Below are 19583 nucleotides of genomic sequence, written 5' to 3'. Positions count from 1 at the left end.
TTGTTCCAACCCTCCACACCCTGTGGCACTGGTGTCATGTTTTTAGGCGCAGAGTCCTTTCAGCGCTGGGATCGGCGGGATTTTCCTGCCTGCAGAGGTCAGCACACGCAGGAACACCCGGGGACAAGGGGCACAGGGACACAGAGACGCCGGGAGCCGCGGCCCAGCCAGGGAAGCAGCAGCCGGGGCGGCTCCCGAGGGACGCGTCGGACAAGGTACGTGGGGGTTCGCGGTCGCACGAAGCGAAAGGAGTCGCGGATTTTCCTTACGCAGCCTCGCGGAAGAGGAAGCGTCCCTGACTCCGAGCGCTGCTTCCCGTGACGGCTCAAGGGCAGCGCTGGGCGACTCCAACCCTGCGTACCCAGCACCCTGCCCGGGGGCTTTCCTCTCTCCCGAGACAATGAGGCACTTTGAATTAAAGGTCTGAATATCAGAAAAGCAGGAATTAATAACACATTTGCAGGAGTTTCCAGAGTTTACGTTTCTTAAAGTAATGGAATGTTTGGGAAGGCAGCAGCCTCTTCAAGGGAAAAATCTGGTTTATTTTCCACACGCCACACCTTTTTTTACTAGGATCCTGCGATAAATCCTGCTGAACATGGGGGTTACAAGTTTGGGAGTTAACGTAAATAAAGCTGAACCCCATGGCAGGACACAGGGAGCACAGGAAGTGCCTGTGAGCCCCAAGCCAGAAACTCCCTTAAATATTAACACATAGGTGTGGGATATTGCCACACTAACTGATAAAATATTGCGCACAGACTGGGGAAAGTAAAATATTTTACGCTTAAAAATATATCATAAAACCTGCAGTTTGAGTTCTTAGAAGTACCATAAATCTCCATTGTCCACATCACTGCAATGAGGACAGGATAGGTGCCTAAATATTCATGTAACCCCCGTACAGGTACAACATCTCGGCCAGCCTACCGAAACCACTCCTCGCTGTGCCAACACCTTCATCAGGCATCCACTGACGGGCTCCAGGATGGCTCTGCTGGAGACCAGCAAGTACTCGCAGGGCTCGGTGCTCGGCAGCGTGAATCCCGACCTGGCCAGCGAGAGGCAAACTGCCTCCTTCTGCGTGGAAAAGCTCACGGCCCTGCTGGATGGTGGCGCAGAGCAGACTCGGATACGGAGAGCGGTGGGTGAGTGAGCCCTACAAGGCCCTGCTGGGGAGCTGGCACAGGCCGTGCCTGGGTGTCCCTGCTGTTCTGCTCCTCCTTTGCAGCATGGTGGGGGTTGTGCTTCTGGGCATTTGCTTATCACCCATCTCTTAAAAAAGTAGAAGTGTGGAGCTGGAGTCTTCTCTTAGTGTAAATCAGCACGACTCCTCCGCAGCCACTCCTGCTGTCTGAAGCTTTTCCTCCTCCCTGCTCCAGTCCCCAGTGTCTCTGGCAGGACTGGTTAAACTGGAATGCAAGAACTGAGGGTTGAGTGTCCCTGTGTGAGTGGGATGTGTGCAGGGGCTTAGTGCTGCTGTGCAGCAATGCACACCATGTGTGAGCCACAGCCAGCGACCCTCCTCGGCACATCAGGCTCATCCAGGTGGGGAATGTCTTGCGTGGGTGGCTCAGCAAGGCTGAGCTGCTCTCACTCGTCATGAGTGTGTCAAAAACTGACTGCATGCTCAGAAGGAACAGAGGAACCCTCTCTTTTGTCTCTATAACTACATCTGTATTATACACTTATCAAACAAGAACAGCACAGGCTGCTGGGATCACACACTTCATGGTGCCAATGGAATTCAGTGTAACCTTACATGTGAATAGACAAAGCAAAATGGAGCAGGGGCAGTTTCCAGGCAGACACAGAAATAGTGACTCTGAGTTGCTTTGCAACATTGCCATGGGCTGGTAACATCCCAAACCAGAGCTCTGGTGCTGAGCAAGACACCCAGAAGGCTCCAGCCATTAGCCACCCTCTGGGCAAAATCCAGCTAACCACAGCCCTTGCTGGAACAAGGATGGGAGCAGCAACTGGAGGCAGAGGGATCCATAGCATCTTGAGATTAGCTCAGTTGGTAAGAGCATGGTGCTAATAATGCCAAGGTTGTGGGTTCAATTCCGATTTGGACCATTCACTTAAGAATTGGACTTGATGATCCTTGTGAGTCTCTTCCAACTTAGAATATTCTGTGATTCTGCCCCAAAGTCACCTCTTACTCTCTGAACAGGGATGGTGCCTTACCCTGCAGGGTCACCATTTCCACTCAACAGAGCCCTCAGGCCCCCTCGGTTCCCCTTCTCCTTCCCCAAACCCACTGCTTTTCAGAGTTAGACGTGACAACCCTGGGAGCCAGGACTGGCAAAATAAAACTTGCCTACAGGCAGGTGCTAATAAGTCACAGCATCAGTATCCATGGGTCCAGTCCTGCCCACTCCTCCCAAGCAGGGCTCAAGGCACTGCCTGCACCTCCCCAGCCCCAGGAGAACTAACTCTTCTGTATTGCCTTGCAGTGGAAGCTATCCAATCCGACCCTGTATTTAGCAGTGAAAACCAGTATTTCCAGACCCAAAATGAGAGGTACGAAGCAGCAGTCAGGAAGGCTGTTCATCTCCAGAAAAAGATGCATGAGATGGGATGGACTGAGAATGGACCTGAATATAAGTACATTTACAGGTGATTTATCTTTATTTTTTGTTAATGTGCAACTCTTTTTTTCAAAGTTTTGGATGCCTACAAGAATCAGCTTTAGCAAAGGCTGGGAGAGACCAACAGCTGATAGAACAGGTTTGGATAAAAACATGGTGCAGGTTTTTATTTTAGCAGCACACTTGGGAAAAGGGAAAATGGTGGTACACAGCAGGGAACTTCTCAGAGAGCAGCACATGGGTACAGCATGATAGATCACAGCAGTTCACAGCCACAACATGATATTTCCACTTCAGCAAGCTCCTTACTTCTGCTACAGCTCTCATACCACCCCTCAGATATTTTTAAATGTATAACCAGCATTGGAAGTGGTGCTGTTGCTGTTACATTACTGATTTGCAACTAAATTAAAGATGACATTTTGTCCATCTAGAAAACCCACATTATATTAAAGGGGGGGAGGAAGGGAAAGAAAGAAAAAACTCACCTTAGTTTTCCGGTAAATGGGAATAAAATATTTTCGCAATCCTTTCTTTATAAAGTTTTCTTAATGCTTTGTGTGGGGTTGAGCTCCAGAATTCAATTACTTGCCCCTCCTTCTTTCTCCCTTTGCTAAATAAATTCCTGCCTCACTGTTGCCTGGTGCACTCTCTACATACCCAGTAGGAAGGTGCAAGTTCAGAAGCATCACCAGAGGGGCAAAGCCCCTTACAGCTCACCACTGACACTCAGAGCCACTTTCTAGTATTTCATAGAATCCTAGCACAGTTTGGGTTGGCAGAGACCTTTAGAAGTCCTCTAGTCCAACACTCTGCAGTGAGCAAGGACATCTTCATCTAGATCAGGATGCTCAGAGCCCCATCCAGCCTGACGTGGAATGTTTGCAGGGATGGGGCATCCACCACCGCTCTGGACAAGTTGTTCCAGTGTTTCACCACCCTCATTGAGAAAGAATTCTTCCTTATATCTAGTCTAAATCTACTTTCTTTTAGTTTAAGACCATTACCTCTTGCCCTATGGTAACAGGCCCTGCAAAAAAGTTTGTCTCCATCTATAATTTTTTATGCTAAACTCTTCACTGCCTACAGTGAGCGGGACTAATGAAGGGGGAACTCCTCCATCAAGAGCTCTTGGACATGATCATTATATTCCCATTTAAAAGCAGCTCTCCACTCCTCCCTCAGAAGAAAAAAGAAATCCCAGCATATTTTAAAAACCTGATGAAATTCCACCCCCTCTCCCACCCAGGTGTGCTTTTATCAGGCCCCCTGATGCCGAGGGCTGTGGCAGGGCCAGCCCTGTGTTGTCCCATTTTGCTGGATTAGGAGCAGAGCTGCCTGGCAGGGCAGCTCTTGCCTAATGAAACACCGGGTGAGCACCAAGCTCTTATGACAGAATCCCGGTGCTCCTGGTGCCAGGCACAGTGAATCACTCGCACAATTTAAAAATCGAGCTTTTCAAATTGCAGCTAAAGGAACGTTATTTCTGGACAGGCTGCCAAGGATTCATTAAGTCATTTTCTGCTAATCAAAGCAATTTCCTTTTAACTTCTTTGTTCATATTTTTCCCCCCACTGTTTCAGCATGATTGATTCTCTCTCAGGGCCAGTATAAAAGAAAGGTCAGAATCATTTGTTAACAATAAAAGGTATCTATGTGGAAGGAGATGCTCACTAGAGCACTGCAGTAAAGCAATGTGCTAACAGCCACCCAGCTACTGAGAACAGCACAGCCACTTACTTGTACCTGTACCTATATCTGTGAGGTGATTCAACCAGAACTGAGGAATCCCAGGAAGAGGGACTATATTCCTCATGTTTTCTTAGGATTTCTCACACACAGAAAAAGCTTAAAACAGATTAATTTCTGATTTGCACCATGGAAATGGCTGTACCCAAGTTCTCATACACAGCTTCTGGAATAGTGCTTTTTAGGATGTATGCAGAGGATCATGGCAAAGGGCCTGACCAGACGATAAACCAGGTGTTATGCAGATGTATTTGAATTTTCCCACAAGAAAACAAAACATGTCAAGTCAGGCCAAATCTCCATGAACCCCAATATTGTTCACTGACAGCAACAGAAAGCAAACACATAGCAAAAAGTACAGCAACAAACCCAACATACCAATCTTATTTCCCCAGAATGAGAAGGCTCAAAAAATCCAGATACCTATGTGTAATTCAGTCTAATGTGCCCCATAGTGAATTGCCAGGGTTTGGGGGTTTTAAAGAAGGGTGGGGTTTTTTTGGGTTTTTTTGACTTTTTTAGTTCAGCCTCAAAATATGAATTAAATAATCAGGAAATAAAAAAAAGATATTAAGGGCTCACAAGCCTCAGAGCCACAGGAGCTTTGGAGCCGGGCTGTGTTTTTAGCTGAGCATCTGCTACTCAGAACAGATAATTCCTCCAAGAGCAACTGAGATAATAAGCGAGCAACACTTAAGCAAACTGCTATGAAAGAAGGAACAAAAGCAGCTTGGAAGAGCTCTTTTCCTGCAACGCTGTGCTGCTGCTGGCTGCTGGCTAAAGTATGACAAGGCAGAAATCAAAAGGCAGCAGGTGGTACCGTCTGGTGACCACCGCAGTGCCACTGCCTCATTCATCACATGCCTGGAACTTCATCCCCTTAGAAATACCCCTTGTGCCTTCTCAGCAGGGCGCTGTCCGGGGACGTCGCTTTTCTCCTTCACCGCGTCTTCATGAGAAGTATTTCGGTGCTGGGCTCTGACAAACAGATTGCCAAGTGGATTCCTCTCGCCGCCCAGCTCCGGCTCATTGGAAGCTACGCCCAGACTGAACTGGGACATGGTAAGGCTGTGGGGAAAACAGTGTTTCCTTAGGACAAAAGGCTGCAGCCAAATTCTCATGGAAATTTGAGTCCAAACTGTCCATCCTTCCCTGGGGACAGGGGTGGCTGGGTGGAAATGCCTCCTGCATGTTAGAGGTCGATGTCCTCAGCGTTCCTCTGCAAGCTGGAGATGCACTGGCTTTGGTTTTGTCAATATGGAAAACTTAACAACAGCGAGGATGAAAGCCTGTGGTTGGACAGCAGGCAGTCACCAGCAGGGGAGGGGATCAGCCAGGCAGCTTGTCCAGCTGATGGCTGTCACCAGGAGCCAGGCAGATGCCCGAGTACCACAGGGCTTAAGAGATTTGTGCAAGAAATGGTGTGGGGTCATTGCAAGCATTGACCTGTGGTTCTTGTCAGAAGGGTAAACCACAAAACCCTGATAATACCCACACCAGTCCCCAGGGACCATTCACTCCCTCCATCCTTGTGTTACATCAGGAGATAGAATTTTTTTTAAATTTCTTTTTTTAAAGGCACTTATCTTCAGGGTTTGGAAACAACAGCCATCTTTGATATTGCTACTCAGGAGTTTATACTGAACACACCAAAGATCTCTGCCATGAAGTGGTGGCCTGGAGACAGTAAGTACCACACAAAACATTTTGGGTTTCCTCATTTGCCTCCTTTACTTACTCCACCTACCCTGCTTAAGCTCCATGTTTGAGGGCCCAGGTGCTAGCAGAGGACTTCTGTAAGAGATGCACTCACTGAGAGGCAAGAAAGGGGTTTGACCAAGTTCAAAGGCCAAGAAGGGAGCCACCATCATCTACCAAAACCTCTTGGGTGGCAGGGCTGGAGAATTTCACTCAGGGAAACTCCTGCCTCAGTAGGAATAAATCTTCTTTCTCAATGATACTCAGGCAACCAAAAACTGCAGGGAGGTCATCAGCATAAAGGATTCAAGTCATCAGACAGTCTCAGCATAAAGGATTCAAGTGTGAAATTCTCAGCTCCCTTCAGGAAGGTATTTCACAGAAAATAACTGGAGTCACTGCAACAGCCACAGCACTTCCCACTCTCTCAGCACTGCATGAACTTTACCTGCTTATTTTTTCTCATATTCTGATGCAAAACTAGTAATCCAAGCCTCGTGGGCAGCAACAGTGGCAGAATGATGGTGCAGCTTCTGAGAGCCAAGAACAGGCTCAGCTTTAGGCTTCCAGCACCTGTGGCTCAGACCTGTGCTGAGCCCTGCCTTAGTGGGACCTAACACACAATTACACTGACCGCTGTTAACTGCGGAAGTGTTTGTGCTATACCTTGTCTTAAGGGAATGGGGCTGGTTTTCTTCTTGCAGTGGGACGATCAGCGACCCACACAGTGGTCTTTGCTCAGCTGTACATCCACGGGAAGTGCTATGGCATCCATCCCTTCATCGTGCAGATACGCAGCCTTCAGGACCATTCACTCTGCCCAGGTAAACAACCCCAGACACCTCAGCACTTGTGCAGGTGCTCTGCCTGTTTTGCCCTTAAAGGTTTTCTAAAACATTGGGCCCAGGGAGAGTTAAAATTGCCAAAACCAAGCCAAGAGAGATACCCAAGGCATAGTTATCATTAACCTCAACCTTCTTATCTAAAGGGAAATCTAACATATCCTCAGGCATGTTCAGACCAAGCTCTCGTCTTAACCAGAAGCCTGGCCTGCTCTGAGCACCTCTCCATTAACACCTCAGTTCTGGCCCCAGCCAACACGGATCCATCTGTTGATGGATCATGGAAACAAACTACCAGAAGGCATTCGAATGCCTGTTTCACCCCTCAGGCGAGATCTTCCATGCTGGGGAAGAAGCAGAGCTGAACATGCCCTTCCTTTGAGATCCTCAGCCTGACACAAAATGAGGGAGAAAAAAGTTCAAGTGGAAGTAAGCAGGCTCTGTTTTCTCCTACTGCAGGCATAACTGCAGGAGACATTGGTCCCAAAATGAATTTTGAGGCCATTGACAATGGCTACCTCATGCTGAAGAACGTGCGCATCCCCCGGGAGAACATGCTGAGCAAGTTTTGCGAGGTATGTATGGACTCACATCACAGACTTGCCCATCAGACTCTCATTGCACAACCAGAGAGACAGGGACTTGCCTAAATTTAGGACAAAAATCTTCCTTCGAGGTGTCTGCAAGTCTCTGAGGTTTTATCAAGGGCAGAAGTTACCTGAATCCTAAATGAAACTCGGTGTCAAGAATTCCACATTCAGACACCGGGGATAACAGGGCTGGCAGAACCTATCTCAGCCAGAAACAGTAAGAGTTTGTCTCTTTAAACAGATATCTTCCATCCATCACACATAAAAACATTGTTTGCATTCAGAGAAGGATTTTTATGTCCATTTTACCCTATGCTTAGTGATTACACAGCCACCTTAGTATTGAAGAAGGCGGCATCTAACACCCTCTCTCTACTCCAGGTTCGACCAGACGGCACCTATGTAAGACAGGGGTCACAGAAGATTAATTATTTCACAATGACTGCAGTGCGCATTTCCCTCATTTCAGACGAGGTTCTGACCCCCCTCATGAAAGCCTGCACCATCGCCATCCGGTACTCCGTGGTTCGCCGGCAGTCCAAGTTAAAGCCTGGGTAATGCCACACAGAGCCTGCAGCAGTGGGAAGGGGACTACACACCACGTTCCCCTGCACCAGTTTGTGTTTCTGCTTTTCATCTTATCTTTCAGCCCATCACTGGCTGATTTCCTGGCCCAGGCAGGGCATGACGAACGTGCTCCCCCCGTTATTTACATTAACGAGCTTCAGTCAAAGTACAAGAGAATGTTTACGGTTCTTTCCAAGATAAGTTTCATAGTTTGAATAGCTCAGCGGTTCAGACAGGCAACTTATTTTTTATAACTGGCCTTCCCCTAATGCAATCCCCTAACTCAGCAGAATCCAGACAAAGTGGACAAGCTGCTGAATTCTTATTCCATAGCATCCTACTAGTGGGTGCAATGTTAAAATACCTTCCAACATCCAGAAATCCAGTATCCACGCTTTACAACGCTGAATTGTATTAGTCTGGCAAGAATCCCTGTTATTTTTAATTTGAATGGATTACAAAAATTTCCATTTAAATCTCCTGTCAAAAGCAGAAGGATCCTAATGAGAACATGGTTTGGTTCAAACACAAACCAAACAGAAGAGTGCAGCATGTTGAACAATTGTAATAACCAGTTCCAATGACTGAAGCCCTGAGTGTACTAACCACAGAAAAAGAGGTAAAGAACATCCAAAAAAAAAGCTCAAAATAATTTAGACTCAATTTTTTTTGAGTCTACACCCAGGGCCACAAAGATTCTGTTTGAAAAGCAGAAGTTTTTCAGGGTGTAGTGGCACCATCTCCCCTGGAACGACTTGCTGTCCTTGAAGGCTTCATCCTTTTCCTCTCTCGCAGTTCCTGTTCCCCCTCTGCACTGAGCCTTTTCTGTGCTGTTAGGCTGGTTCATCAACACAGCAGAAAAATCCCTTTTCTTTTCTCGAAGGGTTTGTCTCTCCAACAGCTCAGCAAGCTGGGCAGATTTGCTGCCACACCATCAGCTCAGTCCTGTTTGCACACTGCTTCTTGGTAATGAAAAATGCTATTTTTTGTTCTGCGACTGTAGCAGTAGCTATGCCTGTGTCCACACTTTCCCTAGTTCATCAGCTGTCTTCCAACAGGGAACAAGAAGCAAAAATCCTTGACTACCAGACTCAGCAAGAGAAACTGCTGCCCCAGTTGGCAGCAGCCTATGCCTTTCATTTCATCAACAACTACCTGCAGGAGCTGTTTGACAGGGGGTACAGAGAGATCCAGAGGAAGAACTTTGACATGCTGCCAGAGGTGAGCTGCAGCAGGATTCATACAGCAGTTCTCATCTCCAGATATCAAAAGATTTTAGCAAACTGGACAAGCATTCCTCTCGCTAGAGAACTGGAGAAAGAGGAATCAGTAGGAGATCAAATGGCATGTCCCAGGTCCACAACCAGTCAGCGACAACATTCACTCTACCGCCCCAAATTTTTTGTTTTGGGAACTATTGCAAAGTCCTTGAAAAGCATGTCTGTTTGCTTAAAAACCTCGTTCCAAGTGGCTGGTGGCACAAAGCGTTATTTCACAACTTCATCTACAAATGCACGTGCAAATACTCTCTTCTGAGCCAAAACCAAAAATGTGACTTTTTAGATGGAACAGAAGATTTTGCAATTGGGTGCTTGAAATGAAAACACACTCTGAACAAAGGTGGTCGAAGCCACAGCTGGTTGAGAGAAACCCAAAAATGCATAAACTGACTACAGTGTGGCCAGCAGGAGGCTGTGCAGCATCCCAGGCAGACACCAAAGGCCAGGCTCAGGGAGATGGGTGCTACCAGCATGCAAAGGGGGACCCGACAGGGATTTCATGTCCAGAAGTTGCACAAGATTAAAAAAAGGACATTTATTCTGAGGATTGTTTTAGAACACTTACACCAGTAACACTTTGCTTTTGGTTTTTTCCCTTTTTTTTTAACAGCTTCATGCATTGTCTTCGGGCTTTAAAGCCGTGATCACTCACCACAGCACTGCAGCAGTGGAGATCTGCCTCCGGGCCTGTGGGGGACATGGCTACTCCCTGCTGAGTGGACTCCCTTCCTTGTATACCAAAATACTTGCCTCTTGTATTTATGAAGGGGAAAACACCATCTTGCTCCTGCAAACTGCCAGGTAACAATTCAAATGTGTTCATCTAAAAGCCTGTGCCCTCGTTTATTCAGCCTCTACCACTTCTTCTCCAAAACCAGTAAAACCAGCTACTCCTTTCTCACAGCACCTTCTAAAAATACAGCTCAGGACATAAACTATTCATGTCTTCTGTCTAACAGGCATGGAGGTGTGTGGGAATTGGATTATCTCTTCTATTTTTGGTTTGGGGACGTATGCAGGTGCTGCTCTGCATAACCTCATTTTCCTCTTTGCCTCCTAGCACAGCAAATACATTGCTATACAAGTTTTGTGGTTTATTTTTTAAGCAACCATTGTAACAATGGTACAATGTAACACAACATTGGTAAAAGTGAGGCCAGAACACAGTATTGGTTAAGTGAGATTCAGAGAAAACAAAGTTGTTGGATACTGAAAGTGGATGAGTCATGCTCCAAGAACACCACTTTCCTCTGAACACGCAGACTGATGATTATCCAGAGCGCATGAAATACAGGAAAAAAACTACAGCTGCTTGAACTTTTAATAATGTGTGTTTTTACTAGAAGGAGAAAAGCAGTGCACTTCCCAGAGACAGAGCAACCATGTAGCTCTGTGCTTGCATGCAGACACTTCTGGGCTCATTACTGCTTCTTCAAGAAGCAAGATCAACAGCAAGGTCAAGAGAAATGCTGTAACTTTTTAATGCCAGACCTGGTCAGTCTAGCTCATAGCAGAGGTGCTAAAAAATAAGGGAGTGGAGAATTCTCCTTGTACACAATCTCCAAGAAAGGGTCTCGTGTTTGTTAACATAATGTGACTGTATGTTGGGGATCACAGAGGGTAAGACCAAACCACTACTAAGATTCCCAGAGCATTAAGACTCAGGTTGCAAAGTTGATAATGTATCTAATCACCACACCGCTGAGACTGCTAAAAGCCACAGCAAGTTTCTGCTGAAAAACCCATCACTACAGGCTGCTGCAGCATTAAATACAGTAGATAGGCTACCCCTGAGAGCCACCACAGATCAGGTTACTGCGAGTAACAGGCAAAACAAAAGGTCATTACTTGTTCAAGTCCGTTCTGGACCACTGCAGCACCTTGCTGCTCCATACCTGCTCCTGCTTTACACTTTTTGCATGACTATTTGCTGTGTGCAGATCACCACCATACCCTGCTCTGACTTTGCTCTCTTCCCAGGTTCCTGATTAAGTGCTTCATGGCAGCCAGCGCTGGCCAGCCTGTTCCACCATCTGTCACTTATCTGGCTGCAGTGAAACCTGGGAAGTGTCCAGCCAAGAACAAGTCAGATTTTCTCAGTCCAGATATTTACACTGAGGCCTATCAACACGTGGCAGTCAGGTCAGTACGGAGAACGGGAGACATCAGAAATGTGTTCAGAGCTCAGCTTCTTCCTTCATTTCAAGGGAGGTAAAATAACATAAGTTACACAAGGATTGGCACCATCTGCTCCTGAAAGAGAAAAGGAAGACTACACAGGATTAACAGCCATGTCAGATGTCCAGTATGGAGCTTTCACACTCAGAAGTTCTTAAGCCACATGCTACCAACCAACTACGTTCACAGAGTTGGTGGCACCATTTAAGTAAATCCCAGACCACATCACTGAATTGCCATCCAATAAAACCTTTAGGCAACTGGATCCTGAGCAATTTTATACAGAATGTTAAAATTTCACATACCTGAGAAAGGGATGTTTGTTTTCAATTAACACCACAGCAAACACACAGCCTCTCATTCTGTCTGTAGCCTTTCAACGACACATTCAGCCACTCAACACAAGTAATAATGGTACCATGAGTGGTCTCATTGGAATTATGTGCATGGTTATGGGCTCTATAGGTGTCATCTCTGAAAACCAGGTAAAGAGACAACCCTGCTGTCATTGAAACCAGAGTAAAAACAGAGCCACTTGCAAAATCTTTGGTGTCAATGGGAGCAGGATTTGAATCCCTGTGTAGAAAAGGAGAAACATAATGTAAGAGCAGTCCAGTATTACTATTTGTTTTGCAAACTCTCCTTACAAACACGATCCAGGAAAAGCTCAGCCAACCCCTTGGTTATCTACCCTGGAAGCTGAGAAGGCAGAAATCCTCCAGTACCAGGGTGGTCTGGGTGCTTCCCCAGTTTTTACTCAGATTTTGCATGATCTAAGTTCACTCACACCCAGTGTAGATAACTCCAGATGTCAGAAATGCCAGTTTGCCATTTGAGCACACACGACTCCAAATGAGAACCGTGTGCATGTGGGCTGCTCCATCCACAAACAGTGTGCCTTATGCTTTTTCAATTTTCCAGGCTCATAAGCAGCACAGCAGCTAAACTACAGGATTTGATTCAGTCTGGAGCCAAGAAGTACGACGCATGGAACCAGTGCACTGTGCAGCTGGTGCAGGCTGCAAAGGTTAGCAAAATTTATCTGCTTATTTGATGTTTGTCTTCATGATACAATATGCAACAGAAATGGCAGGATTAGCTTAAAAACTCAGTGCTGTTTATTGTTTTCTGTTGGCATCTAAGGGACACCACAAAGACCATCACTGTGGTCTGCATGGTGGGAAACTCATAGAAAGAAGCAATTCCTGATCTGAAAAATTTCCTCTCTGAAGAGGTCAGGTAGAAAAGACTAGGAGGAGGAGAAATGGAGAAAAATACCTTCAACAGTTATGCTGCCACTGCTAGCCTAATCAGGCATCCCATATCCTGCAACAAGAACCCACCATCTCCAGCCAACATTCACCTTTCTGTAAAAATCCAACATTTCTGGCTCCCAGAGGAAAGTCTTCCCAAAGCCACCCCACTGAAAGCCGGTAGAGTCACAGCAAGGGTGAAACATGCCTGGTATTTCTTCCATCTGCCTCTCTCCCAAGGAAAGATAACTGCAAGGAAAACAATGAAGTGCAACGTTAACTACTACCGAAAGAAAAATCAAATCAAAGTCAAATTAATAAGACATGCTTCAGATGAAGTAGGATTGGGACAGCAACATTTGTTCCCCAAAACAAGAGTTAGTGCAGAACTAAGCAGAAAACAAAGCAGGAGGGGAGAAAATACCTAAATTTTAATGAAAGCGAAACCCGTCAATGTTTCTGTATCTCCAAAAAACAAAATTTTTAATATGCAATTAAGTGCAATTCCTCTGCAATTATGGTGAAATTCTTCCTTCCTTCCTTCCTTCCTTTGCTGAGGAAAGGAAGATTTTGAAACAGATCCATGATTTTAACTTCATTGAATTTTTAATGAAAAACATCTAGTTTTAATCTACCATTCAGCCAGAGTGAAATGGACTCAGCAAGAAGCCCCTGACAGGGAAAAAGGAATCGTACACATACCTGGCAGGGGTGATCACCACTATCGTGGTGGTTTCATAGTAGGGACAAGCCCCCTTGTAGTCAGTCAATTAGATGAAGTCCTTGATGAGTCAAACCTTTCTCAGCAACAGCCAAGAACCTTTCAAAACCACGGGAAGCATTGATACAAGCACAGATATAAATCCTTCAAAACAAGAACTCAGTGAGTAAGGGAGCAAAGACCTGATGTCAGCAGCAGCATTTTTTGTGGTCACCTGTCCTCCGTGCATCACCCCACATTTTCAATTAGACAGACTCACTGTAAGCAGCAAATATTCAGTGCTGTAACTTTGAAAAAAAGCAGAAAAACTCTGTACTTGCCTCAAAAACAAAGGAAACCTCCCATGAACAAAGTGACTTTTAAAAATTACGTTCCCAATATTTTTTTAAATGTAAATATATTTTTAGGGGAGTGAAACAGAAGCAAAATGTTCCCATTCAAGATTACCTCTAGAAAAAGCTCTGACCAGCACCCCCTGCAGACAAACCTGAACAAGTTGTTTCCTCCTGCACCCACTCAAATGGGTGGCCAAGGTCTCTGGACTTTAGAGGAGGGGGGATCATATGTCAGAGGAGCTAGAATCCAACTCTCTCTGAGAAGCAAGGAGGAGAATGAACCTAGACATGAGACTAGTCAGAAATAAACCATTTCTGAAGAGCCTAACATATGCAGAGGGCTGGCTGTGGTATTGTCAGTGGTGACTGTGCTGCTAGACTCCTCAGAAAATGAGAGCTGGGCCCCTAAAGTTTCTTAAATAATTCCGAGACAGGAAGAGTCACCCAAAACCCTTGAGTTTGCCCCATAACTTTAGAATCTTGATATAATCTGCTGCCTTCTTGGGGCATTTCTGTATTTACTTCTAATCCCACACTTTCCCTGGAGACTCACACACGACTGGCATAGCAGCTCTATGAACTGATGCCTGCCAGCTCCCAGCTGTGTAGTTCAGACACTGGGCAGACTCCCCACACGTTAATTGCTTCAGTAGACACTCGGCTTCTCAGGCAGGTTCTGCAGTCCATGCTGCTCCACCGTGCCAGCAGGAAGAGCTTCAGTGCAGGTGTGCCATGCTTACACCCACAGCTGGGAGGAGAACTGTGCAGTGGGGGAGTGGAGCCACACAGTTCCCAACACCACCAACCACCCACAGCAGTGTCAGTATAGCAAGAGTCACCCCACAGACAGGTGGGGTCAACCTGCTTCATTAGCTCTGGACCTCAGCTAATATTTATGTAATTTGGCAGTCAGGTACTTTACTGGTGTCTGACCCAGAAATTATCAGTTTTCTTAAAACCACAAAAGTGGGAGGTAAGTTTGGTTGTTCTTCAGTGACGTTTCCAGAGCTGAAGCCTTGTAGACACTGATCCCAAAGTACCATGAACCCAAGGTCTTCAAGTAAGGAGGTTTTTTCTGTTGATGTACAATCAAGATTCACTTGCTAGGGGTCAACACAAGTACATTCCAATGTGTTTCCTTCACACAAACTCTTTGGGATATTAATCAGAAATATTTAGAGTAAGTACTAACATGATTTCTGAAGCAGTTTTCTAGAGTTTACAAATACCACAGTGTTGACTGTTTACAACCCTAATTCTGTTGTCTGCTGTTGCTGTAAGCCATGAATGCAAAAGGCCTGGTCACCCAGCAAACAAAGGATACAGACTGGAGAAGTGCCAAGGAAATGAAAAGGTTTTATATTCTTTGCAAGAACATTTGAGTCACTTGACCTACTAAAAGTGTTTTGAGGTGCATTCACTGTTGATTGCGTTTGTTTTCCAGGCTCACTGCCACTACATCACAGTGAAAAACTTTGCAGAAACTGTGGAAAAACTCGAGACCAAGGCTGGCATCCAGAGGATTATGAAACATCTCTGTGACCTCTTTGCACTACATGGGATCTTCTTGAATACAGGAGCCTTCTTGCATGATGGATACATATCTGCAGCTCAGATGGACATGGTCACAGCATCCTACCTGGACCTCCTGGCTGTTATTCGGTGAGTTGCTCTGGCAGGAGACACACAGCTATTCAGTTTGTCCCTGTAATAGATATAAAATGGTGCTACTGTACCTATGGCAACATCTCCACAGTCAATTCACCTCGTTCAGTTTTTATTTTCATTGCCTGGCAGCACTACAAATTGATTGAAACATCTACACAGAGCTTGTTTTCATGGTAAAACAGACCATGACAAGTGTCCAGCTCCTCTGCAATCTCTGAAAGTTCTGTAACATGAAATCTTAAATTATAAATGAAGAAGTCCTGAACACTTTATACCATTTTCAGTAGAGCGAAAACACGAAAATGTGTAGTCAGAGCAGCACTGGCAGGAGGCAGCCACAGCAACCCATCACACACTGCAGAATCTGCTCAAGCCGCAGCTAATACAGCCCACTCTGTTGCCATGGCTGAGCTGCAACTGGTACCCAAACAATCCTGCCTACAGCTACTTCAGATGCATCTGCTCGACACAATTTGTCACTAACTCTGTGAATTCTGAGTTATGTTAAGGTTTTCACTTACCACAACACTCACAAAGGCCTTTTGACAAAGCATTCATCTTTCACTACTCAGTACTGTTTGTTTAGAACAGATTATGGTGCAGAGAAGTTTTATGTAAAATTCTGCTTAAGCCACATGGAGAGAAACAAGAACACACCACAAGCAAGGGCTGAACAGGGCTGAGCCAAAGAGCAAGGCTTTTCAGAACTGATCATGGAATCTGAGTTAAGTGATGAGCTCAACATTAACATTTGCAAAAGACTAACATGTTGTTGCCTCTGGAATTCATTGCAACTTCTGTTTTAGTCCACGCCTTGTTAACAGGATTCAAGAATGAAGTGAGTATTTACATATTTACAATTAGTAGAAAGAATACAAACACTTCCTGGTCTGTAGCAAAATCTCAGCCTTTCCCAAACCCCCGAAGAGCCCTTACCCAAAAGGAACTGGAAGATGCAAACATTTTGCATCCCGGTACCTTGGGTGTGAGGTAGAGCCAGCAGGACTTCCTACATGCAGGACAATGGGAGGACAAGGAAAGAGAAACCATCTCCTGCTTAGAAAAAGCTGCCTGTGCTGCAGCTCTCAGTTGCTGTCAGACTGGCTCCTGGTGTGGGTCAGGGTTGCTTTGCTCTTAGAGCCACAAAGAGAATAAAATACGTCAACACCTCATGATGAGGTAATAGAAATACTGAAAGGTAGATGGAGGTTGGAGATCAACAAAGCACTTCACATCAATCCAATAGCAACCTTATTCCATTTTATAAGACAAACACCCACAGCGTGAGAAAAATAAGACAAAAATCAAAAGAAAGAACTGGCAGAGAGTGCTGAGAAAACATCTGATGTGAGACTGAGTCCTGAATTAGGGAATTAGGGACAGAGCCCAGGTGATTACAAGACCTGCAAACTCCCATTCAACAGCACAGACAACTCAGGGTATTAGTAGAACATCGCAGAACTGTTAGGGTTGGAAGGGACCTCTGGAGATCATCTAGTTCAATTCCCCTGCCAAGGCAGGGTCACCTAGAGATGCCTCTGAGGAATCAAAAGAAGCAGGCTTTCCCCCCCAGTATAGACAAGGAGAAAAACTGGCGCAGACCTTCTAGGCTGAGGAACCTGGACAACTGACTTCCAAGTTTATCTTCCCCCCTTACAAAGCAATACCTGCTTCAGTAACACAAATGTCACTGCTCTGCTCCGTAGGAAGGACGCCGTTCCACTGGTGGATGCCTTCGACTTCACAGACAAGAGCCTGAACTCCGCGCTGGGCAGTTACGACGGGCAGGTTTATCAGCGGCTTTACGAGTGGGCTCAGAAGTCCCCCACCAACAAGGTATGGATGGGTTACAGCCAGACAACTTCCCCATTAGCCAGAGCAGAAACTGTTTGCTTTCCTTCTAATAAAAGTAATACAGATGAAAGACATGAGCTTTTAATTCCTTGTATCTCACTCTGAACAATGACCTGTGACACTCCAATCGTGCCACCCATAGTCTGAGCTCAGACATTTAACCTGAAAATGAGTTAGAGCCTGCAGAGTACTAGAACCTGTGCCAGGGAGATGGGCTGTCATGTGCCACTCATGTGGTTTTGGTTTTTAAATTTGTATCACTGAGGTTACATTGTACAAAATAAGCTAAAATAAGTCTGTATACATATTATGAAACAGCACTAAATGCAGGGTATTTTATATACACTGATACTAGTGCAAAACTTGAGTTTTTTAATAATATGTTTAACCAGAATGAGTATAAATGTTAAACAAGGCAATTTCATCCTTCATGGTCTTTAGAACTTTACTTTCTCTTCTTAAGTCATCCATATTGTGGAGTAATGTAAAATTCTGCACAATGTAAATATGCATTGCTCTGTTTGAAAACTCATTTTGCCCTGAATGAGATTTTTACTGTGTTAATCAGTAGCCTTTGAAATCCTACAGCTAAACACAAAATTTGCCTTCAGCAAACATTCAAGTCCAAGCATATTTTTTGAAGTTAAATAGTATTCTGTCCCATTTGGGATGAGTTGTGTGCTGGTTATGAAGGATAGTACATACTATAAGGAATGAGATCTTGCACACAGTTGAAATAGCTGGTGGTTTGTTGTTTGCTTTTTTTTTTTTAATAGTCTAGCTTTCTGTATTCCAGAGATTGTTCTTAAGAAAAAAATTATAGCCTTTCTGTTCTTAATTGCCATTAATTCCCTTCCACATTCTCTTTCTGAACAGATGAACCCAGCCTACGAGAGGTATTTGAAGCCACTTCTTCACAACGCACTATCGAAATTATAAAGAACGTGTTCCAAGTGAAGGACACACGTTTCCTCCTGTTCTTTGTGCAGCAGTACATTTATGAAGCATCAGTAATGACTAATCAGAATTAATAATCAGTTGCTTACTTGCAGTTACAACAAGTCTGAAAGATTCTCAGCGAGCCATTTGCAATTAGACAGACGCCAAGCAGCGCTGAGTGGTACCCGCTGCTATGAGACAGCGCAGGAATGGTCCAGGGTTCGCTGTTTTCTAACCTGAAGTGTCCTGACAGCATCAAAACAAACAGCTTCCTTATTCTTTTTCTAAATCCACTATATGATGATTAAGGAAGAAAAAAAAAAAACACCACCACATTATGAACCCCCTCTCAGGGTGTTGGAACTATACAGTGCCTTCAAAAAAAAACCCCAAAACAACCAACTGTACTGAAAAATCCAGTGAAAGTAAAATTATGATCCTTGGTTTCTAAGAACAACTTGTTCTCTTCAATCAAAAAGTATATTAGAAAGTACATCTGTTTGGACAATTAAAATAGCTCTTGACTTGCTCAGCAGTGGAACATTCCTGCCTAATGAAGATTCAGACAAAGCTGATGCCAGTTTCAGTCTGCAGAATTTACCTTCCCATTAATAGGGCTGCTCATACTGTCTTTCTATAAATCTTGGTCTCCAATAAAGTGTATTATTTGGAATACTGCTTATCTAATTATTATACTTCATAATTATGGAAAGGGCAGGCTGATCCAGGCTAGTCATTAATTTGCTAGTAAATGAAGTGTTGCAAAGAACATCTTGTGATTATAATTCAATGCCTGTTAACACAAGTATTTCTTACCACGTTGCAAGAAAGAAACAACCACTTTTCCTGAGCTTCATCAGTTCTGCTGCTCTTCCCTCCCTGATAGGAAGTATAAAGCTCTTGCTGCTGCCTCTTATTACATAAGTCAAAAACCTGCATGTATAAACAGGGAGAGACAAAATATGATGGACAAATACACTCCCAAAACAGGCCTTTAGAGTGAGACATGGAATGGAAAGTTCCCACCTACTTGTGACAAGAACTTCACAGGATCCACTCCACAAAATACTTACTCTCTTACTCCCAACAGCATTCAAGTAAAAGCATAACTAGAAATTCTATTCATAACTATGACAAAGTGCCCAGGATAAGCAGAAATGTCAATGTGAAACAGAGTAAAGCCACAGAACTTGACTATCACCAGAAACAGCACTCTGCAGTTAAAATTATATATATAAAGTCACTAGATATAGTGCTGTGAACCAGATAACGCTATTTAGCAGCTACAGTATTGAGGCTCCGTGTTCCCTCCATC

The 19583-nt window shown here is 44.8% G+C and overlaps 1 protein-coding gene and 1 long non-coding RNA gene across 2 annotated transcripts; one reads left to right on the top strand and one right to left on the bottom strand.

The window, feature by feature from the left end:
* The first annotated feature begins 141 nt into the window (after window positions 1–141).
* Window positions 142–18941, top strand: ACOX2 (acyl-CoA oxidase 2). Its single transcript, XM_027713850.2, has 15 exons — window positions 142–215; window positions 908–1148; window positions 2460–2622; window positions 5254–5405; window positions 5922–6029; window positions 6746–6865; window positions 7343–7458; window positions 7855–8027; window positions 9099–9261; window positions 9931–10121; window positions 11301–11462; window positions 12420–12525; window positions 15252–15469; window positions 17182–17311; window positions 18206–18941. The coding sequence occupies exons 2-15, from the start codon at window positions 989–991 to the stop codon at window positions 18266–18268; spliced, it is 2025 nt and encodes a 674-aa protein (XP_027569651.2). The 5' UTR covers window positions 142–215; window positions 908–988; the 3' UTR covers window positions 18269–18941.
* LOC120323687 lies at window positions 9836–13797 on the bottom strand. The gene is made up of 3 exons (XR_005564403.1): window positions 13454–13797; window positions 12862–13000; window positions 9836–11573 (listed from the first exon to the last, which is right to left on the bottom strand). It is a non-coding gene; the product is annotated as an uncharacterized LOC120323687 (long non-coding RNA).
* Window positions 18942–19583: the final 642 nt, after the last annotated feature.

This window comes from Pipra filicauda, unplaced genomic scaffold, assembly GCF_003945595.2.
Source record: "Pipra filicauda isolate LSUMZ 115617 unplaced genomic scaffold, ASM394559v2 scaffold318_size846807_pilon, whole genome shotgun sequence".
Classification (NCBI taxonomy): Eukaryota; Metazoa; Chordata; class Aves; order Passeriformes; family Pipridae; genus Pipra; species Pipra filicauda.
The sequence above is the reverse complement of the archived record's forward strand: the minus strand, read 5'-3'. Positions and strand labels throughout refer to the sequence as shown.

What these genes read in the sequence shown, in the direction of transcription:
- ACOX2 (XM_027713850.2), top strand. Translation starts at nt 989, where the DNA reads ATGGCTCTGCTGGAGACCAGCAAGTACTCGCAGGGCTCGGTGCTCGGC. An exon ending in TGCTGAGCAAGTTTTGCGAG is followed by an intron (nt 7,459 to 7,854) that starts GTATGTATGGAC and finishes TCTCTACTCCAG; the next exon opens with GTTCGACCAGACGGCACCTA. An exon ending in TTGCTCCTGCAAACTGCCAG is followed by an intron (nt 10,122 to 11,300) that starts GTAACAATTCAA and finishes CTCTCTTCCCAG; the next exon opens with GTTCCTGATTAAGTGCTTCA.